At 45.8% G+C, this 23,963-nt stretch overlaps 1 protein-coding gene across 1 annotated transcript in view; it reads left to right on the forward strand.

The window, feature by feature from the left end:
• E2F1 (E2F transcription factor 1) overlaps nucleotides 1-23,963 on the forward strand; it is a 104,967-nt gene that overhangs the window by 28,987 nt on the left and 52,017 nt on the right. The window contains exons 2-3 of the mRNA XM_029614401.1: nucleotides 9,427-9,517; nucleotides 12,621-12,840. Coding sequence (XP_029470261.1) covers nucleotides 9,427-9,517; nucleotides 12,621-12,840 — 311 coding nt within the window. The remainder of the gene's footprint in view (nucleotides 1-9,426; nucleotides 9,518-12,620; nucleotides 12,841-23,963) is intronic.

The raw sequence follows: 23,963 nt of genomic DNA on the forward strand, positions 1-23,963 counted from the left end.
CTTTAAATAGAAAGCTGATAACTATTCTTTTTCAGGAAACGCATCTAAATGATATCGAACAAAATAAATGAACGCAATGATGGGTTGGCAATGTTTGGTTTCCTAGGTATCAACCAAGAAAGCGTGTGTCACTCTATTGGTGCATAAATCTATTTCTTTAGTGGTCAAGCAGGCCACTGAAAACACGGGAAGGTGGTTTCTGATAGGGATGTGCAGAGGGACGCCATACGTTGCATTCAGGATTCATATTCGTCAGGGGGCAGATACGTTGCATTCGGCAAGGGGGGCCCCCGATACGTACATGCGTTAATTCTTATTCGTTTCCCAGCTAAAATTGAATTAAGTACAACCCCCCACCCTCCTGATCCCCCCAAGACTTACCAAAACTCCCTGGTGGTCCAGCAGGGGGTCCGGGAGCCATCTTCTGCACTCACACCCTCTGCTGCCGGTATTCAAAATTGCGCTGATAGCCTTTGCCCTCACTATGTCACAGGGGCTACCGGTGCCATTGGTCAGCCCCTGTCACATGGTAGAAGCACAAGATGGCGCTGGCCATCCATTGCTCCTACCATGTGACAGGGGCTGACCAATGGCACCGGTAGCACCTTGGGATTATCCCCGACATAAATCAGAGTAACCTCTGGATCATCCTCCGGGACCATGCCAGCCTTGTCCAGATCAACACCCTGGTCCAGCGACAATGCCCCCAGAGCCCCGTGGGTCCCCTGCGACTCGACCAAGTTATCAGAGTCTTCACCAGCCTGAACAGGACCCAACAAACGCTGCACCAAGGAAGCCATCTTACCTCAGTACTGCTCAGGTCTAGAAGCCAAACCTAGACCCATGGGAGGTCGAGACTGGGTCCCCAGTCCTGTCTGCTGAGCCAAATAAGCTTCATGAAGCATCAGGACAAAATCAGCTGAGAAAGGGCAAGGAACCGCCGGAAACTGCAGGGACTCATCCCTAGAGGACCCAGAGATAGGCAGATTTGAGCCACCCCCCTCATGTACACCCCCCCCCTCCATGGAGGAGATCAGGCGGACCAGGGAAAGCCTCGGGGGGAAATCTCCCTTCTCCTCTGTCAGCTTGGTCAGTGCTGCATGAGCATCCAAAATGGCTGCCGTTCCCATGCTGACAGAGGCCGAGGGCCCGATGCACACCAAACTCCGGCACGCAGGAACAGCCACTGTGGGAGAGCTTGCACCCCGCTTCCTCCATTTCGTGGCTCTCGGGGGCTCCGATGGTCCCTCTCCCCCCCCCAATAAGCAAGCCGCACAGAGCCCTAGGCGGCTTAGACATGCCAGCGCCACGCCACACACACAGCACACTGAACCGCGCACCATAGTCTACTTGGCGGGAAAATGCCCTCCTGCCGAGCTCAAAACACAGCAACGAACGGGAAAGGCAAAAGAAGCCCTTCTCCCACTACTCCCAATGACCGGAAGGGAGAGAGCCATCAACCAGAGACCTGAAATCACCCGTGCCTTACCTCAGAACTGGGTCTTCTTTACTGTTTCTTTATCATTTTGTTTTTTTAAATAACTTTAAACAAAACTGGCAAACCTCCCCTCAGATGGAAAACAGAGCTGTCCAGTCCACGATCAGCCAAATTTAAAAAGGAGAGGGAAGCTGCAACAAAAACAGCCAAAATTTAAAAAGGAGAGGCAAGCCAAGCAAGAAAGATCCAGGTGCCCTGAGCCTACAGCCGCCTAAGCAGCCTTACAAAATGAAAGAACTCGCCAGACTGCAGAACTGCAGGTTTTTGCACCAGCATCTGCTGGAGACAGAGAAATACTGAGTAACTGAAGATGCCACCAGGGATTTTGTAGCAGTGTCAGTAAAACTTTCTCTGTATCCATCTGCTAGCGGGGATGCATAAACCCAGGATTCTGGACTGATCCGGATACGTATAGGGAATGGGTTGTTTCAGGAAGATTAAAAGCCTTACAGGCCATATATATCTGAGAGGGATGCATTTGTAAACCCTGTTAAATCCTACAAAGCACGTTTAACAGATATAGATCTTTGTATAAAAATGTCATGCTTTTGGTTCCTTACCTCATGTTTTTGGTCTTGACCTTTAGTGTATCATTTTTGGTGTAAAATTAACAGCTTTCTTAGTCATCTGCTGTGTCACCTGCACAGTGGAAACAGCATTGTTTGATGTCTCTCTACAAAGAGTCAAGAAACAAAGGAGAGAAAATGTTTGTCAGGAAAACCTTTTTATTCAGCAGGAGATTGATACTATTGAGAAGCCTGGGAGTGGGTGCCAAAGTAGTAGTGTGGATTGCAAACTGGTTGACAGGCAGGAGACAGCATGTAATGGAAAATGGAACCTACTTTGAAGAAAGAACGGTGTTAAGTGAAGTGCCACAGAAATCTGTTTTAGCACCGGTTCTGATTAATATCTTTGTGAGCAACCCGGTGGAAGGGATAGAAGGTAAAGTTTGTCTATTTGCAGATGACACTAAGATCTGCAACAGAGTGGACACACCTGAATGAGTAGAGAGAATGAAAAATGATTAAAGAAAGCTTGGAGCGTCAAAGATTTGGCAGCTGGGATTCAATGCCAAGAAGTGCAGAGTCATGCATCTGGGGTACAGCAATCCAAAAGAGCTGTATGTGATGGGCGGTTAAAGACTAATGCACACGGACTGGGAGAGGGACCTTGGTGTGATAGTGTCTGATGATCTGAAGATGGCGAAGCAATGTGAAAAGGCAATAGCTAAAGCCAGAAGAATGCTGGGCTGCATAGAGAGAGAAATAACCAGTAAGAAAAAGAGGTGGTAAATGCTTCTGTACAAGTCCTTGGTGAGGCCTCTCCTGGAGTAGTGTGTCAGTACTGGTGCCCATATCTCAAAAAGGATAAAGACAGGATAGAGGTGGTCCAAGGAAGAGCAACCAAAATGGAGAGTGGTCAGCATTGGAAGACTTATGAGGAGAGGCTGAAGGATCTGAATATGTATATTCAGATCCTAAAATAATAAGAGGATTCGACAATAAACTAAGCCACTTACTAATTCTACTAGATCTCTCTGCGGCTTTCGACACCGTAGACCACAAAAGCCTGATATCCAGATTTGCAAACATAGGTCTTTCAGGCACAACTCTTGACTGGTTCACCTCATTCCTAAAAGACAGGCTCTTCAAAGTAAACTTTAACAACAACTCCTCTGATCCCCTCCCCCTTGAAACAGGGGTTCCACAAGGGTCCGCCCTCTCGGCCACCCTCTTTAATATCTATCTACTCCCACTCTGCCAACTCATCTCAAGTCTAGGCGTTACATACTATATGTACGCCGACGACATTCAACTCCTCATTCCAATAACCTCAATGATCGAAGACGCACTGAGTCTAACAACCAACTACCTTATCGCAATCAGAAACATGCTGAACCACCTAAAACTATGCCTCAACATGAACAAAATGGAATGCATCCTCATTGAAGGAAACAACACAGCCCAAATAACCCCACTGCCGCCCTTACAAATCGACAACACTAACATCCAACTGAAGAACAACACTAAGGACCTCTGTATCTGGATCGACAACGAACTAAACCACAAAAAGAACATTGCAATGAAAACTAAAGAAGGCTTTTATAAACTATGCATACTTAAACATCTTAAACCGCTTCTACACCAACAAGAATTCAGAACCATCCTGCACTCACTTATTTTCACCAACATCGATTACTGCAACTCGCTCCTGATTGGACTTCCCAAATCTGCCGTAAAACCTCTCCAACTGTTGCAGAATGCTGCAGCCAGAGTCCTAACTGGCAAAAAAAAAAATCAGACCACATCTCCCCTGTTCTGAGAAGTCTGCACTGGCTTCCAGTCGAACAAAGAATCAAGTTCAAGACTTTAACTATCTTACATAACACCATTTACAGAACAGAGAACAACGCCCTCGATAAAATGATCCAGATACGCACAACAAGAACAACCAGCAAACTGCACCTAACCATACCCCCTCTTCCTTCAGCTAAGCTCTCCAACACTAGGAACAGAGCCTTCTCCATTGCGGGACCGAAAGCATGGAATTCTCTACCAGACTACTTAAGCACAATCAGCGACACCAAATCTTTCAAAAAGGAGCTCAAAACTTGGATTTTCAGACAGTCATTCACAGATGGTGTTGGCTAATCTGACCGCTTACACACCAGAGACTCGATGACGCACGCGAGTTTATACGCAACTTGTGCACCCGTACTTGTTTAGTCCCTGCTTAGACAATGTCTATATGCCGTAATACCTGATTAGACCCTGTTCATACAATGCTTGTTCACTGTAATACCTGTCCGTAGATGTTTGTATAATGTAATCCCTTTTTCAATTTGCCTGTATACAGAATGTTGTAATGCGTTAACTTAATAAGTTCAAGAAGTTCTCGGTTAAATTTGTTCATCTGTAATAAGTTGTTAAACTCTAAACCGGAGTGAAGGCAGCTTGCTATACCTCTGTATATAAACAATCCTAAATAAATAAATAAAAGTATACCCTGGAAGAGAGGAGTTGCAGGGGAGATATGATACAGACCTTCAGATACCTGAAAGGTTTTAATGATGCACAATTGTCAAACCTTTTCCATTGGAAAGAAATCAATAAAACTAGGGATCATGAAATGAAACTCCAGGGGACGACGACTCAGAACCAATGTCAGGAAATATTTCTTCACGGAGAAGGTGGTGAATGCCCTTCCGGAAGAAATGGTGAAGTTGAAAACAGTGAAAGAATTCAAAGGGGCTTTGGATAAACACTATGGGGTAGATTTTAAAAGCAGCGTGCGCAGCGTACATGTGCGTTCGCTACCCAGCACGCGCACGTGTACACCTGATTTTATAACTTGCGCACGCTAGTTATAAAATAAAGGGTCAGCATGCGCAAGGGGGTGTACAATTATGCACCGAATCGTGCTGCCTTCCCCCGTTCCCTTCCCCTAACCTTTCCCCCCCAGCCCTACTCTAACCCCCCCAAAAGTTTTGTTTTACTTTTTGCGCCTGCCGGCCAACTGCCAGCATGCGATCCCCGGCACAGCGGCGAATATGGCCGCTGTGCTTGGGAGCCTGACCCAGCCCCTTTTTGCAAGCCCTGGGACTCATACACGTCCCGGGGCTTTACGCGCGTTGCCGGGCCTTTTTAAAATAGGCCCAGCACGCTTAAGGCTGGCCATATGGATCCCTAAAGGCTAGAGGTTAGAAATAAAGAAAAGAGTGCATGGGGGTAACTGGGTGTAACTTGCTGGTGTGGCAGTTGCTACCCTTAACAAATAAGCCTTGATACTGTTAATGCAACTCTATCATCGCGTTCTGCTTCAACAGCAGTGGGAAAAGGGGAATTTGATTTAGACAGCAACCAACAATGGCCCCGACATTTACAGTTTGGGAAATAAATAAACATGGGGGTAACTTGCTGTTGCAGCTTTTACCACCTTTAATCACTACGCCTGATACTTTTGATGCAGCTCCATCATTGCTCTCTGCTTCCACAGCATCCAAGGGCCCTGACTTTTGCAGCCTGGGAAACTGATAAGCATGGTGGTAACCTGCACAGTGCAGCAGATACTGGCATAAGCTTGCTGGGCAGACTGCCGTCATTTCTATGGAGGGATACCACACTGCACTCTTTCTGGCATTGGCACAATTTGCTGCATAATATGATGCAAATGGAAAATGGAAATTGTACTACATTTTTGCACAGAGGGTGTTTCCTGCTCCCTGGAATAGTTCCATTTAGAGTTTGCCTGCAGGCTCTTGCAGTTTAGTTCCTAATTTTTAAGATTACTTGCACCTGCATCCCTGTATGCAAGGAAGCCCTGGATGAGTTGGTTGGTTGTTTGGTCGGTCGGGTTTTGATTCACTTTGATATCTCATGGGGAAGGGATAAGCGGTGGGGGAAGAGTTGTGGAATTCATTAATGTTACGGTGGAATCGTATGGTGAACTTCACTGTTTGGGAAGCATGGAAGGTTGACTGTTGATGAGACGGATAAAGAGAAATATCCATAAATGTTTAAATGTTTGCAGTTTGTCTCGGGAGGCATAAGAGACAAATGTACCTTGAGGCATTATTTGTATTATTATATTACGATTCAGTAAAAAGTTTAAACATAAAAGAGGTTTGGACAAGTTTTTGGTGCAAAAATCCATAAAACATCAGGTAGACTGAAGAAATCCATTGCTGTCTGTGAAAGTAAGTAACAGGAATAGGTCTACTTATATAATATTTATATAATGTTATATATCACTGATTCCCAAAAATGGTCAAGCGCAGTTTAGAACAATACATTCATAAATCATAGTAAAAGCATAGACAAAGCACATATAATCAATAAAATCAAATCATAAATACATTAACTAAGGGGATTTGTTCGGTACCTTGACTGGCCATTGCCTGAGATGAGATACTGGGCTCGATGGATCTTGGTCTGATGCAGCATGGCACTCAAGTTCTTTTTATGTTTCCCCAATTCTGTTTGTGGCTTGAACATGAGAGTGCTAGTTCTTCATTGGGATGCAAAGGAAGTCTGACCAGGGGCAGGTCAATAACTGGAAATGTCTGGGGTCCGCTGTCTTCTCCTTGGCAGGATTATGCGCACTGCAGTACTCCTATCCTCCTCTTTCCCCTTCCCCCTTCATCTTGCCCCTTTTCTCCAGCACTCTCAGTCCATTACAGTGTTAAGATGTGGGACTAAGAATCTAATCTAGGGCTCATCACGCTTAGTGGACCAGTGAGCCCATTTGGCTAAGATGCTCCAAAGATTCCTGTCATTGTGAGTCAAAAGAGCAAAGATATGGAGCTGATTTGCAGCTTTTGCAGATAGATTTTCATACCCTGGCTTCCCCCGAAGGCAGTGGTGGGAGGCTGCTCACATTCCATCATTCCTGCGAATCACTTTTCACCTCAGGCAGTTTGCACAGAGGCTGCAGTGGCTCCGTTCTTGCCAGTTTGGAATGGAATTAGGAGGGGCAGAATAGCAAAGTCTTTGCCCAGCTGCTGTGGGAGACACCCAGAAGACAGAGGAAAGACAAAACATTTATCGGGTGGGGGTCAAATCAAAGAGGGAAGGTGGCATTCACTGTGGAATACCAGAATGTGACATGCAGTGATCTTTACCAGAGGTGTAACTAGAGTATTTGGCACCTGGGGCGGATACTTCATTGGCACCCCCCCTCCCCCCAATATATAATTTAAAAAAATTTCTAAACATCGATAAAATATTTCAAAACAGCAGGTACATCAAATAACAAGCAATAATGAAAACTAATAAGGATTTTAAAAATCTCCCGCTTTCCATATCTGTCATGCTAAGATTGTTGTACACTGGGGGCATGCTTGATAGATAGATGCTTGGTGAGAGACAGAGGGAGCATGTGTGTGTGTGTGTGACACACACACACACACACACACACTTTTCTCTGTGATTCTCACACACTTTTCTCTGACTCTCTCACACACAGACATGCTTCCTCCATGTCTCTTTCTCACACACACACACGCTTCCTTTGTGTGTCTTTCTCACTCGCTAACACACACACACACACACACACATACATACTCCCTCTATCTCACTCTCTCTCTCACACGCACACATGCAGACAAAAACTGAACTGGAAACCACAAGCCAGATTCTGTAGGCATGGCAACAATGGAAAAGCAGAAAATCAATATTCCTCAAAATACAATATAAATCAACCAGAATAGTAAAACCATACTAAAAAAATATACATTTCAAAACAGCTGATAAATAGAATAATAATTATTAGAAGCCCCTGTATAAATTTTTTAAAATTTCCTAAACATCAATAAAATATTTCAAAACAGCAAACATCAAATAAAACCCAGTAATTTAAACTAATAAGGATTTTAAAAATCCCCCACTCTCCATACCTGTCACCCTGAGATTGTCATGAACTGGGGGTACACACACACACAGACTCAAACAAAATATGCTTCCTCTTTCTCTCACACACACATATATGCTTGGTTTGAGACAGAGGGAGCTTGAGTGTGTGTGTGTGTGTGTGAAAGAGACAGTCACATGTTTCCTCCGTATCTCTCTCACACATACATGCTTCCTCTTTATCTCTCACACAGGATTCTTGTTTCACCCATGCACACAAACACCACACTTCCTCTCTCTCACCCTCCCCCCCTCCCCCGCACCCAGGCACCCTCTCACACATACGCACCCACAGGCACACACTTCACTCTTCTATACACTCATCGTCTCATACACACAGGCATCCTCTCATATATACACACACACCCAAACACCCTCATATACACCTACACACACCCACACCCCCTCATATATACCCACACCCCCTCATAAATACACACATACTCATATACACACACACACACACACTCATCTACACACCCAGACCCTCATACACTGGCACTTACTCTCACAGGCCAGTCTCTCCCTTCTTTGACCGCTGGCGGCACTACAGGGGCTCTTCTTCTGTTGCTGGCTTTTGGAGTGCCGGCGGCAATGCTGGGCCTGTTTGTCGTTGCGCCGGCTCCAGGAAATGCCGGCAGCGCCGCTGGCCTCTGCCACTGCAGCTCCTTGCTTTTGCTGGCGGGGTTTCCCCCACCACGTCACTGTTCCGTGCCACCGCAGGACCTTCCTGCCAGCGGCAATGGCCCCTCTCCCTTAGTACGCCTCTGATCTTTACATGACCTTCCATGGCAGAGGCAGGAAGGGTCCCTGACTGCAGCAGAGGGCGCAGCACACAGGGCTTCATAGATTTCATCTTCTGACTGCTCTGCAGCAGCTCTAGATCAAGCAGAGCCCTGTACTGCTGTGCTGCTACTACTGCTGTGCTACCTATGCAGTGCTACTTCAGCATCACTTGCCAAAGCTGTTTAACCCCAGGAACAAGAGGCCGAGTTGGAAGTGGAGCTCGCTTGGCCCAGAACGTGAACCTGTGTGGCTCACTTGTCAAAGTCCAAACAAGTTGCTTTGCTGAATATCAGGCAGTTTTTACACTAATTGCTGCAAGATAAGCAGCTTTTTCATGATCTTTTCAAATGCTCTCTTTGTAGCTTTTTATTAGCAGATTTGCTCTCTCTTTCTGAAAGGTGGTCGACATTTTCCTCTGGGAGTATTTTTTTTCACAAATGTCTTCTTGATTTAGACCCTGATGCCAGAAGAAGCCACAGTTCGAAGCAGGGAAAAATGGAACCAATTCTCCCCTTATAGCAGTACATTTGGAACGATGGAAGTGTGCGAAAGTTTGCCTGGTGTTCCATCTTTTGCTGTGTTCCACTCCAGGTGGTTGGTAGCATGTCCCGTGATTGTTCTTGCTTAACAATGGGTCCTTTGCATTCTGTAAAATTGCTTTTTGAACGGGTGCTATCTTTTGCCAAACTGCAGAGCTTACTTAGTCTTAAAGAAGGGGCATTCTGTCTCCTGCAGGTGAAAAGGAAGCTGGATTTGGAGGTGGATCATCGGTATGTTTCCGAGAGTGTCCAGACTCCCCGGGGGAAAGCAAAGAACTCTATAAAAGGTAAGAGTATTGCTGGCTTGTCTTGTCCTGTCCCTGTGCTCTGAAAGTGCGTGGAGTTGCATGCATGTTTCTGCAGAGATAGGGCCCCAGTCTCAGTTTCCAGGTAAGGTTTGCAAGCATGCCCCAAAATTAAAACTCCTAAATGCGACCAGACAGAAAAAATTCCAGAGCCACTTCTCAAGGAGCTCCACTGGACGAACGTGTTAGTAAATGAAAAATCAGAGTGTGACTGTCAGTCTCCTGGCACACTGACATGTCTGTGTCCGACAGGGTTCTACTGGAGTCACTGGGACTCTCCTGCTTCCACTTCTGCTGTATAATGTCCCTTGGATCCTGTCCTCTGCCCCATCTCCAGTTTCTGGCTTTTTTGTATAATTTAAATAGCATCCCCTCCCCCGCATGTGAATATGTATGGGTGGAAGCACTCTTTCCCCTTCATCTCACTTGTGTGCATATGCTGGTGGGCAGGAGGGAGGGAATAGTTCTGTAGGCGGGGTGGGGGGAGCTGATGGTGTAGTAGAGTGGGTGGAGGATAGGTGGTGGTGTGCAGGGGTGTGAGTGGGATACATGCACTCTTTCAGCCTCCCTTCACTTTCCTTTGTGTGCAGGGGTGGCAGTGGTATGTATGGGGTGGACTGGTAGTGATGAGTGATGGAGGCAATGTATGTGTATGGGAGGGTGATGGTGGTGGTGTGCATGTGAGAGGGCAATGGGGATGTGTGTGAGATCTTAGAGTGTGGGTGGGCAATGGTGGTGGTGTGTGTGAAATGACTGCATTTGGAGGGTGATATGTGTGTGTGTGTGTTTGTGTGAAGGAGGGCGATGATGGTGAAGTGTGAGTGAGATGTCTGCATATGAGAGGGCGATGATGTGTGGGAGTTGGAGGTGTGTATATGGGATGGTGAGGTTTGTGGGAGTTGGTGGTATATATGTGAGAGGGGTGGTGTGTGTGAGGGATAGTGGTTTATGGGGGGATGGTATGTGTGTGTGTGAAGGGTAGCGGTTTGTGTGTGGAATGTATGTACGTGGGGGTGGGACGTGTGAGGGATGCAGGTGCCTAGGGAGGCTAGTGATGTGTGGAATGCATGCATCTGGGGGGTTGCGGTGGCATGGGATGCGTGTGCGGAGGGGAGTGGTAGTGTGGGTGGTGCTGATGTGTATATGTGTGAGGGATGCAGGTACGTAGGGAGGGCAGTGGTGTGTGGGATGCATGTGCCTGGGGTGGTTGCGGTGGCATGGGATGCGTGTGCAGAGGGGAGTGGTAGTTTGGGGGGTGCTGATGTGTATATGTGTGAGGGATGCAGGTACGTAGGGAGGGCAGTGGTGTGTGGGATGCAGGTGCCTAGGGAGGCTAGTGATGTGTGGAATGCATGTGTCTGGGGGATTGCGGTGGCATGGGATTGCGTGTGCAGAGGGGAGTGGTAGTGTGAGTGGTGTTGATGTGTGTACTTGGGGGTGGTGAATATGTGTGAGGGATGCCGGTACATAGGAAGGGCAGTGGTGTGTGGGATGCATGTGCCTGGGGGAGTGGCGGTGTGCATTGGATGCATGTGCGGAGGGGAGTGGTAGTGTGAGTGGTGCTGATGTGTGTACGTGGGGGTGGTGTATATGTGTGAGGGATGCCGGTACATAGGAAGGGCAGTGGTGTGCATTGGATGCATGTGCGGAGGGGAGTGGTGGTGTGGGTGGTGCTGATGAGTGTATGGGCTGCGGGTGCATAGGGGCCGGTTCTGTGCATGTATGTGGGGGCTGGTGTATGTGGGATGCATGTGGGGGGGGGGGAGAGTGTTGGTCTGTGCATGGCGGGTGGGGTGTGATATGTGTGTGCATGTGGGGGATGCCTACAATCCTCTCCTCTCTCTTAGCACTCCTGTCTTCTTCCTCCTCTCACTCAGTCCCGTCCCCCCCTCCCAGTCTGGTACTCCTTCCTAGACTTACTCCTCTCTTTCCTCCCTCTCTCTGTCCAACAGCTCTCTACTTCTTTCTCCCTCCCTCCTCCCCACTTCCCTACCTTGGGCTGTGTCTGTTGGCTGCTATGGGTTGAAAAACCCCACCAGCCTTTCTGAGGTGAGCCCCCTGGCCATTCATGCCTCTGCTCCTTTCGATCTCATACTCCTCCCTTCTCTTACATCTTGGCTTCTTTCTACCACTGGGCACAACCAGGGAAACCCCACCAGCCCTGCCACTGCTGCTGCCCAATTTTTTTTTTTTTCTGCTGGTGGGGCCCTGGTGAACTTCACCAGGCCAGCTGCCACCACCGCTCCTATTTTTTATTCTTCCCTCCCTGACCCTGTGGTGTGGATCCACTGCTCCTGCCTCTCTCTTTGAAGTCTGCAGCAGGTGCACTGCAATGATCACCTGGAGCTGCTAATATTTTTATTATATTTACACGCACGCACACACACACACACACAGCTCCACATTTCACTAGCACATCACGTATGATCCAGTCCTGGTGTTTCCCTATAGCATGCATGGATTTGTATCCTGATTATTCCTACAGTTGTCACTAGAAGAATAAATAAATCCTGCTTCTCAGGTGGATCAGTTCCTCTAGGGCTTTGTGCCTCAGTGGTTCCAGCTCTCTTGCTCCATCATAGGGAATAAGTTGCACAGCAACCCTTGCTGTACAAACCCAAAATCCCAAAGTGAAAAAATCATCAATATTTGCCTAACCAAATTGCCCCCTATCCATTGCAGGCATTTATGTGGAGAAACAGGTTCTTCAGACTTGTTGCTGTCTGGTCACAGCACAGAAGGACAGGATTATAGAGGGAAGGGGGCCTTGGCTTGGTGGTTTCCTCCAGCTTCTTTGGGTTTGGTTTTTTTTTAGCTCACCCATAACTGGCTTCTGAGCTCTGGTGCCATCAGCGTTCAATCCCAACTAACGGGGTTTTTTAAAACTTGTTTTCTAATCCCCTCACCTGCCACTTCCTCCAACCTAGCCCAGCCATCGCAATGACAGTACATGTATGGTAGCTCCCTCCAGAAGATGGTGTTTAGCAGTCACCTTTGAGCAATGACTGAGACTTCCTCCCCAAATAGTCTCTGAATGCATCCCTCCTGTCTTTTACAGCAGAACTTCCTACTTCTCTGTGCACAGGTGTGAAGTCTCCTGGGGAGAAGTCTCGCTATGAAACATCCTTGAATCTCACCACCAAGCGATTCCTGGAGCTGTTGAGCCAGTCGCCTGATGGGGTGGTGGATCTGAACTGGGCAGCACAGGTGCTGAAGGTGCAGAAGAGGAGGATCTATGACATCACCAACGTCCTGGAGGGCATTCAGCTCATCACCAAGAAGTCCAAGAACCACATCCAATGGCTGTGCGTATGTGCTTATATGCTCCTGGTCTACAGACCAGGGTCGCCAGTTATTTGCAATCTGAGTGGTTTATTTAAATGTCTAAAGGTGTTGCTGCTGATCTGTCTTCTTATTTGAGTGTTACTTGAAGATTTGCTATGAAGACTGTGAGACAAGTAGAGCAAGCAATGATGATCTTAAACATTACAACACACTGGCAGGAATTCCACACAGCCAATGATAGAATGACTCGTGTCATTCCACTATATGTGGTAACTTTGCTAGTATCAGAAAGGAGGAATGTCAGCCAATCAGGCAACTTCATTAGCTGAGCATTCTGTGATGCTTTAATAATACTGGTTGAAAACTGCTCAGGATCTGAATAGTCAGCTGAGCTGGTAGATCAACCAAACAAGTGGTTTCCTATTTGTGAAATGCATCAACCTCTTGCCAATTGGTCAAGTCACACATGGAGTTTGCTGATTGGTTGAGCCACATTATAGATGCCATCTGATTGGTTGAACGCATTCTATGAGTGAGTTGCTTGGTTGATTGATCCTCCCTTGGTGTTTCAGCTGATCTGTTGTCACAATCTATGTAGCAGCTGATTGACTAAACCATGCTCATGAGTCAATTTGATTAGTTGAACTGTGCTCTGTGACTTAGTTGATTGGTTAAGCCTTGCTCTGGGTGTCAGCTGATTGGTCGAGCCACATAATGGGCTAAATTTTCTGTAGTGCATCTAACTTCTGAGAAATGCTTCTAAACATAAACATAGAAATGTTAGCAGAATAAGACCAAATGGCATAAGCTTGCTGAGCAGACCCGGTCTGCTCAGCAAGCTTATGCCAGTATCTGCTGCACTATGCAGGTTACCCTCATGCTTATCAGTTTCCCATATCGTAAAAGTCAAGGCCCTTGAATGCTATCCGAATCCAGTTTTCCCTAATCCCCGGCATGGAAGCAGAGAGCAGTGATGGAACCGCATCAAAAATAGGCTTAATGATTAAGAGTAGTAAAAGCCATATCAGCAAGTTACCCCCATGTTTATTTGTTCCCTATTCTCTCTACTCCTTCAGACATGTCCACGCTGAAACTCTATTGCAGATCTCAGTATCATCCACAGATAAATTTTACCTTCTGTCCCTTCCGCAATGTGGCTCACAAAAATATTGAACAGAAACGGTCCCAATACTGAACCCTGTGGCACTCCACTTAACACGGTTTTCTTTTCGGAGTATGTTCCATTTACCATTAAACTCTGTCTCCTTTCAGTCAACCAGTCTGTAATCCACGCCACCACCTTGGCACTCACTCCCAAGCTCCTCATTTATTCACAAGCTTCCTATGTGGGACAGTATTAAAAGATTTCCTGAAATCCAAGTAGATCACATTGAGCGCTCTTCCTCGATCCAATTCTCTAGTCACCCAATCAAAAAAATCAATCCTTTTCTTCAGCAGAGTCTCCATTAATTTTCCCACCACTGAGGTGAAGCTAACTGGCCTGTAGTTTCCAACCTCCTCTCTGCTCCCACTCTTGTGAAGCGGAACCACTACCATTCTTTTCAAGTCTTGTGGCACCACTCCCATTACCAAGGAGCTATTAAACAGGTTGTTCAGTGGACCCGCCAGCACATCTCTGAGCTCCTTCAGTATCCTGGGATGTACCTCATCTGCCCCCATGGCCTTGTCCACTTTCAGTTTTCCTAGCTCTTCTCATACATTCTCTTCTGTAAACGGAGTATCGTCTACTCCAACCCCAACCACAGTCTTGTCAATTAGTGACAGTCCTTCTCCAGGGTCTTCTTTAATGAACACCGAACTGAAGTATTTGTTTAATATTTCGGCCATTTCTTCGTCTCTCTCCACACATTGATCTTTGTCACCTTTCAATTTCACTATACCACTTCAGATAATTCTCCTTTCTCTGATATATCTGAAAAATGTTTTGTCACCTCGCTTTACCTCTTTGGCAATCCTTTCTCCCGCCTGACGTTTTGCTTTCTTGATTTCTTCGTCTCCCTCAGTTTCACCAGATATTCTTCCCTGTGTTCCTCTTTTTGGGATCCTTTTATACTTCTTGAATGCTGCTTTTTTTGCCTTTATTTTATCAGCCATGTCCTTTGAGAACCAGATCGGTTTTGTATTTCTTTTACTTTAGTTTACTTTTCTCACATATAGATCTGTTGCCTTTGTAATTGCTCCTTTTTAGTTTGGCTCGCTGTTGTTCCGCCACTCTCATTTTCTCCCAGTCTTCTAGTTCTGCCTCCAGGTACGTCCCCATTTCGATAAAGTCGGTAATTTTAAATTCAAAACTCGGGTCTTTGTGTGATCTTTCTGTATCCTATTTACAATATCAAACCATACCGTTTGATGGTCACTGGTGCTCAGGTGGGCACCCACCCGGACATTAGAGACATTATCCCTGTTAGTGAGCACTAAACAACTCTTCTAGATATTGGCCTTTTTTTTCTTTTTGTAATTGGTATTTTTATTCATATTGATCAAACAGTATTCAAAACATATACATTAAGGAAAGAATACACGAGGGTTAATCAACCAATAATCATCTAACAATACCTCATAGGTCATACAAAAAACAAAATACCACCCCGTACTCTTTCCGCCACAGAATCTGAAACTCGTTTATGCCTATAGGACCCCCACCCCCACCCCCTCTCTCCTACAATAGTATAAAGTTTTTCTACACATTAGTCTCTACAAAGGAAGGTTTACGTATATGATAAACAGTATCAGTAGTGCAGATTATAAGTCTGGTCCAATTAAATAATTATTCAAAAAGTTGGGAGATTACGATCTCTCCTATAACCCCATGCATAGACCTAGGCAGGTAGTTAGGTTGTGAATTCTGCCATTGCCAAAAGCCAGTACCAGGTTTCTTGAAATCTCTGCTTCTTATCATGCCTTAAATCGGTCAGCTTTTCCATATAAAAAATCCAGTCTGAGGATTACAGCTTTAAAGGTGGGTGCTTTATCGTTCTTCCAGTTCTTCGCTATGACTCCTCCACTGCCTGCACAACCGCTCGGATAATCAAATGCTGCTGGGCAGATGCCGTTTCTATGCAGAAATTCAGTAGAGTATTCGCAGGGGTGAACATTATGTGAATTTTTAGCAGCTCCTGTAACCAGCCCGCCACTTGGGCCCAAGGGTGCTGGATAACTGGGCACCCCCACCACATATGCATGAAATCTCCCACCATACCACACTTCCTCCAGCAGTAGTTGCTGATGAAAGGGGACATCTTATTTAAGTTGACTGGAGTTGTATGCCATCTATATAAAAATTTATAACTGTTCTCCAGTACTTGCGAGGATATAGAGCTGCGATGAACCGCCATAAAACATAAGTCCCAGTCCCCCTCTGTTAGAGTCTTTGCCAGATCTTGTTCCCATGCTTGCATATAGCACACTTTTGGTCCGCTAGATTTATTTAACAACACATTTAATTTATTTCTCCTTTAACATATGGTGCTTTTTGCAATATCCTTCCAACAAAGATTTTCCTTTAGATAGATCTTCTTGGACCTTTTTAGTAGATAGGAAATGCCGTAATTGCATATAGGTGAAAAAATCTTTATTAGTGAAATGAAAATTTTCTTTTAACATCTCAAAAGTGGCTACTATTTGGCCCTGCCAAATCTGGCCTATTGAATTTAATCCTTTTTTTGCCCATATTTGAAACACTTTACTTTCTCTCCCAGCTGAAAAGTTTTCACAGATCCTTATGGGAGTGGAAAAAGTGTACTGCCTGGAACCTAGTAGTGAGTGCCGCCATGACCTCCAAATCGTCAAGGTGCAGGCAGTGCATGGCGATACCTGAGGGGTCAATCACACGCAAAATGCCCAAAATGCTCTTATTCCAGAGCCTACAAAATTGTCAACCACACATCAAACCAAAAAAGGCCACTGGTATACATTTATCAATAATTGTAAAATGTAGAACCACCAAATATAGATCACTAAATATATTAAATATATTTGTAGGACCTCTGATCTACGTGAGAATGTTAATCATACAAACTCATTTGTAGTGTACAGGTCCAAATTTAATTTATTAATGACAAGAAAATTTTTTTCTCTTTTTTCAAATTTTTAAGGAATTTTCTAATGTTTAAAAAACGTTGCAAGACCCACACTATTAGCAATTGTTTAGTGCGATGGTGATGCCAGAAAACTAAAAACAATCCTAGGGACTAAAAAAAAACCCTTGAAATTTTATAATCCTAATTAAATGCTGTTTGGGGTGTGTAGTGATAATGAAACTGCCCAGACCCTAAAATCGAGTGAGAGCAGACACCCTATAGAAGCTCCCTGCCTGGAACAGCATCCAGACACTTCTGGTCAGTGATCATCATGTTTTGTGTAGTGCATGCCATCTGTACACAATTCATGATATATTCAGGCTGCATTGCTTTCCTTCCTGCCTGATATTTCTAGTTCTGTGCTGTATGCACTGCCAGATTGAGAGAAGTGACAGGGATTTGTGGGCAGTTATGCAGAGGACAGTGTTTTGGATGTGATAAAAGAGTGCGGGGCAGCTACTTTATCACTTGACGATGTGTAACTTTCTAGGTCAGAAGGTTGATTATGTTAAATAATCAGGGGACGCCATCAAGTCCGGTTCTCTTTTGGGGTTGAGCCTACATAGTAATCAAGAGTAAAGCAGAATAAAAACTCTGTGTCTTTAGCAATTTTATCTGCACAGTAGGAAAATCTTCCTTCCCAACCCCAAATTACACCAGTTGGACAAGCCCCTGGTTAACTAGCTTTCTCTAAGGACAAGCAGGATGGTAGTCCTCATACATGGGCGACATCATCGGATGGAGCCCGGGATGGAACTTTGATATCAAAGAATTGTAGAGCTTTCAAGCATGCCCTACAGAGCATGTGCAGCTGTAGTTATCACCCTGCCCCCTAGACAGAGTCCCTCAGTCTTTTTTTTTTCCGTGGAGCTGTGTGGTTGCAGGAGCTGTGGTCACTGTGTTCAGCTTTGCTCTCTTTTCACAGATTAGTTGTGGCTTTTTTTCTGGAGCTGCAGCTGTTTTTCTTTTCTTTTCTTTACTATAGTTTTTGTTTCTTATTTTACTTTTTCTCTACTTTTCAACTTTCTACCAGCCGCATGGCAGGCCTTGGTTGCTATGCAGCTTGGCAGACTCTACTTCTAATTCTTAATAAATAAATGCTGCATCTGCAGCTTAGTTTCTGTGTCCTCTCCTTGCGCTGTCTGTTTTTGGTAACTTCGTCTGGTGCTGACAGAACTGACAGAATGCATTCCGTTGGGGTTCTATGTAGGCGCCTGAGTTCTAACCCAGGCAAGAGTTCCATGTTGTTTCACAAATCGATTGGCATCGATGGAAGCCGCGGACAATGAAAGTTTTGAGGGCCGCATGTTCCTGTGGCGGGGCGCTCATCCTCCCCACATTTTAAGGAGCTAGCCTCCATGGGCAGGAGCCCTAGATGACATAGCCTCCTCTTCTGCTTGCCAGTGATGGCAGTGCAGCCACCTTGTGAGAGAGGGTGAGCAGGAGCCTAGGCAACCAGCATTGCTGCTGCACCTTCGAGGCCATGCCCAGTATCGGTTGCCCATTCACATCTGTGACCAGTGCACCGATAATCTGACAAGTCGATGTCAGGACTGTGTTGGGGACTGGGACCACCACTGGGCACCATGATCACTCTTGACACCATCGAGGTTCTGAGGCGCCCTCAATACCATCAACACCATAAGGGTCATTGACCGTGAGAACTGTTGAGTGGGAACTGTCGATTCACAGTTTCAGACCGTAAGCACTGGCGGGCACCATGGATGCCATCATGCGCCATGGACCCTCAAAGCAACGAAGGAATGGTATTGACCCAAGTGTCCTCAACTGCTATGGGCATTGATGCAATGGGATAGCGGCGCTGACTGGTATTGCGATTCGTGGCGTGTCGGGAGCCAGGCTGGCCATTGAGCACCATGACCATCCTCGATGCCATCGAGGTGCAGGGCTGCTCTCCAGGCCATAGCGGTACAGAACAGCCTTTGACTGAGTGCATGGAGCCACGATGCCGTTCGTGGCTGCTCTCAAGCTGTCGAGGACAATCACACCAGGGCACCATCGAGCACCTGGTTGCCCTCAAGGCTATCAACTGCCGGGGCATGGAGGTCCTGAGAGCCCTCGAGCACCATGGAAACCCTTAGCTGATAGGAGCTTTGAACAGATGGCTGCGGTGCTGTCGAGCGCCAGGGTCGACATCGACCTGAGATACCCTGGAGCACCGAAGAATTCAGGGTGCACCATGGCTCATTGCCCTTGAGGCTATCTAAAGTTGGGAGCACTTACGATCCCCCTTGCTGGTGTCCAGAAGGCCACGAGGAGCATCGAGATATGCCATTGATGGCATATGACTGTTGGGTGATCAGAGCCGCTGTACAGCTCGGGATCGCAAAGCATGGACACTGTCTTGGCTGGCATCAGCCATAGGCACGGGCATGGACACTGTCAAGCCTGAAGCATTGACACCCTAGGGTGCATAGCTGAGCTGAGGGGAACCGTGGAGTACACCAGCTGGCTTCGGTTCCTTTGGGCACTGAGGTGGTGTGTTGGTTCCATAGGGCATGCGGTGGCGCATCGATGCTACAGGGCTTCCACCTTCGAGCACTGCAGGTGTCATCTGTGCCACTGAACTTTGGACATTTTCAGTGAGCCATTGGCGCCTTCAGGCAACGTGTACATCAGGAGTGCCACTAGGCTGTCACTGTGTGCAGTCACCTGTAGCAGCATTGATAGCACTGCGTGCTGTCAGGTATGCTGGGTGCCTGTGGCGCAATTAAGCGCTTTAGGAGCTCTGGGCGCGGCATCGTCAGTGCCATTGATGCGACCAATCGCTATTGAGTGCAGAGTTGTGCGCCACTGCCACAAGTCTGATATAAGCCTGCTTTCCTGGTTGAACCATTAGGGGCTTGGATACTAGGAGGGTAGTGTCTGGAATCCTTCCCTCCCACTGAAGAGGGGTGTATCTTTCAATCCCTCCCCTATAAACTTATATTGAATCCCCTTAGGAAGGAAGCCTCTGGGGCTCCATCCCTTGCAGGTCCGTCGCCAGGCTGGAGCCTTGATTATTTTGCATCAGTGCCCCTCCTTGCAGGTCAGGACCTGCGGGAGTTGGGGGGACAGCAGCGGTGGTCGTTGGACCATTCTCGCTGGTCCATGGATTACTGTGGTGTCCTACCTCTGGCCGATTTGGTCGCTTATGTACCTCACTGATCAGCAACCGTAACCAACTCTCCCCAGGAGAGTAGGAAGGGTTTTCAGGATTGGGAGGCCCCGATTCCCATTGCTTTCCTGTTTCTTCGGATAGGGGAGATACAGCTGGGTTTCCAGAGGCGTCCCTTATGGGTTCCCCTGGGCTACTGGGTTTTTCGCCCCAACAAGGGGTGGCCCTTGTTCCCTGTTTCCCAAAAGAAGGATTTCAACACCTCTGACAAGGGATTGCTGTCTGTTCCCTGCAGGATCCGAGAGCAGGTCAGGTTTTAGCGCTTGTCCCCTAGGTCATCCTGTGGCGCAGCAGGTCTATTTCACGAGGGAGTTGCTCCAGATTCAGTCTCCCCATCGAACCCAGGGTCTCCCCTTCTGGACCACTTCTTGTGTAGATTAGGGGTTTTCCCACATGGGAATCACCCTTTTCTTACCTGCAGAGCACTCTATGCGGTGTTCGCGGATGACCGCTCTTGCCGGTCTTTCTTGCATTTGGGACCCTACCTTAGTGGGGAGTTTTCTGGTCTAGTTACATCTAAGTGTGCCTTTCAACCTCTTGCCATCTATCTATCTATCTATCTATCTATCTATCTATCTATCTATCTATCTAGACAGGGTTATCCCTAAAAGGGGAAATATAGCTCGCAAGCCACTGCAACAAAAGTGTAGCACCTCCGTTGCGTAAGTTGGGGGATGAGGGAACACGCAACGGAGGTGCTACATTTTTGTTGCAGTGGCTTGTGAGCTATATTTCCCCTTTTAGGGATAACCCTGTCTATGGACAGGGAAGTCCTGGTTCAGGCAACTGTTCATCTCCTGGACCGGATGATTCCTTGGGGGAAAGTATGTATAATCCTGGCCTTGGATATTGATACCTATGCCAGGTTGTTGGGCGGTCTGTTCTGAGATTAGACTGACCCTGTCCTGGTACCTTTCAGGTTGCCAGGTCGGTAAAGGAATCCTGTTTCTACAGGGGCTTGCACTTGCGGCATCCCTGTTTTCTGTCCCCTGGTGGATGTCTTCCCCAGGAAGTTGGCTTTCAGTTTCGGCTGTTCCTGTCATTCTGAGAGGTCTACCCCGGTGGGGGGGGGGGGGGGGGGGTTAGAATAATATACAAGAGAAAAGAAACTTCATGCATTACAAAATAAAATAGAAAATTACATACATATTAAAATAACATATAAAAGCACATACAATACAATATAAACATGAAACAGACCTGATGGAAATGTCTGTTTAACTATTACTGCCTTATCTAAGGAAACCTCTAAACTCCCCAACCCCAACTGCAGAGAGACTACCAAATCCCAAAACCAGAGTGCTCCCTTAAAACAACAGGAAAGCATAATGTGTATGTGTATGTGTGAGTGAATGTGAACGTAACTTTTGAGTGTGTGGGTGATGTAGCACCTGCTCTGATGTGAATTTCTCGATCTGCTTCCTGTTGGGATCTCCCAAAGATGTGTAAGTGTGAAGCGCTCATCGTAGTGACATAGGCGCTCTATTCCATGCTCTCATCGAGAAACTGGCTCCTCTTAACTCCTAGAGATTTTAATTTTTCTGAAAATAGTTCATTTTTCTCTTCTTTTTGTAGTTTGATTTATTTTTATGCATAGGGGGTTTTTTTAGATTTTTTTTTTTTTTAGATTTTAATATCTTGGCTTTCTAAATTTGAGCTCAGAGTGAATTACAGTCAGGTACAGTAGGCAGGTCCCTACACCAGAGGTTTACAATCTTACAACTATGGCCCCTTGTCTTGCTTTAGAACTTTAGCTGCCTTCATTCTTTTGAGACCTGTTTTAGAGCTCAAAGTAGATCCCAGGAGCCTCCAGAAAGTCAATTACAAGTTTTTTATGATATATCCGGCTACCCCTTCCCCTCCCCCTCCCTTTTTATTCTGGGAATGATGTAAAGACAAGGCTCATCTGGACAGAAAAGAATTCAGTTTTTGGTCAAGACTGGGAGTGGGAAGGATTCTTGTCCCCAGAGACTATTAAAGAAACATTTTATTTATTTATTTATTTATTCATTTGTAGCTTTTATATACTGACATTCATTTAGTAACCACATCGGTTTACATTTAAACAATGACTAGCAACAGGGCTTTACATTGAAGGCATTAGTAACATTGGTTTACAATTAAATTAACGACTAGTAGCAGTGCTTTAATTGAACAGTTTTACAGATGAACAAATGAACTTCATAGAATAATAACAAAACAAAAAAAAAAACATTTAAAACTGGATTTAGCCCAAGGCTTGCCTTGTAGCTAGCTCTGTGGCATGCGGAGGACCTGGTTTTGATATCTGACTCAGGTCTTCAATTTTCTGCACCTGGCTGGGGTGCTGCACCACAGCCCCAGAGGGGAGGAAGTCCCAGCCATCACTCAACAATGTCACCTACTGGCTAGATTGGGGTAGACAATTCCTAGATTTAGATGCACATGTATTTATTTATTTATTTAACAGCTTTTTTTATACCGACATTAAAATACACATCATATCGGTTTACATCAAAACTAAAGGTAGAAATTACATTGAACAAGGGGGGGGGAAACAAGAGAACAATAAACAATAGAAAAGGGGCTAAGAGGAGGAGCCAGGGATATGTAAATATTTACGAAAATTGAAAATGATAGCACATAGTACATAACATATTTACAGATGATCCGGGGGGGGTTCATGAGTGATAATTTGGAAAAAAATGTAAGAGGGTTCATGAGTGATAATTTGGAAAAAGATCACAAAGGGGAATTCAGTTAGGGACAAGTTTCAGATTTTCTGCAGAGATTGCAGGTCTGCAAGCTTGTTTTCAAAGGGAAGCTCTCCCCTTTCATAACATGTATACTTTTACCTTTTCAGCAGCCCATTTCACACAGGTAAACACATGTTTATCTGAGTAAAGTACTTTCATAATTGCCCTCCTGTGCAAAACTTCAAGTTAATGGTTTCATTTAGATATGGGTGGCATTTAACCACTGAGCATCTACATCAGACCCTCCTGAAGTTTCCGAGCATTGGTTGGTGAGGCTGTGCTGGGGGACGTACCTTTTTTATCCATGTTTAGTGGGAGTGCCCCATCATAGTAACTAACTGGAAAGAAGTTAGGTATTAGATCTGTGGCACTCTCTGCATATCTCTCCCATACGATCTCCTGGAATTGCTCATGGTGAAGCCATGGCCAAGGTGTAAATGCATGTCCTTGATTATTAGTAGTAAAGTAACAATGACGAGAAACTGGAAATCATCGCACAAATCGACGAGGATGGCTCGGTTTAAGCCAGTGTAGTGGATATTCTCTCTGGAAAAGTTCACTTACTTAGCCAGAGAAAAATACCCTGATTGCGCGACAGTGTGGGGGTCCACTCTTGTTTGCAGAGGGCGACGTGGGCCAGTCGTATAAGCCATATGACTTAAAGAGGCATAGGCACCCCATGGAGGCCAGTAGTGCACATTAGAGGTTTGGCGAGGACATAGAAAAGATTCAGTTCTAATACTGACTTATTTTTATTCTTTGTACTGAATTCATGATACAGGATACTTTGAGTTTTAATTAACAAAGAGGCCAATGTACCATTGTGCAGTTGGCTCCACAGAAATGAGCTGGTACCACAAGAATATTTTCTCATCATATCAGCTCACTTAAATATTACTTAAATGCAGATTTGTGACATATATTTTGTAAAGTCCGCACAAAATAATGAATTTTAGAGGTTGCACTAAATGAAATAACCAGGTGTACAGTATTATCTTTAAGACCAATGTACTAAGCAGGGAACGGCTTTGCAAAATCATTTGCAAGTGTTAAAATGGCAAATAGCGCATGTAATTATGTTTGTGAGATTTTACAAGTGCTGTTTGCCCCTTGTAAAATCTCACAAACAT

This window comes from Rhinatrema bivittatum, chromosome 8 (assembly GCF_901001135.1).
Source record: "Rhinatrema bivittatum chromosome 8, aRhiBiv1.1, whole genome shotgun sequence".
NCBI lineage: Eukaryota > Metazoa > Chordata > Amphibia > Gymnophiona > Rhinatrematidae > Rhinatrema > Rhinatrema bivittatum.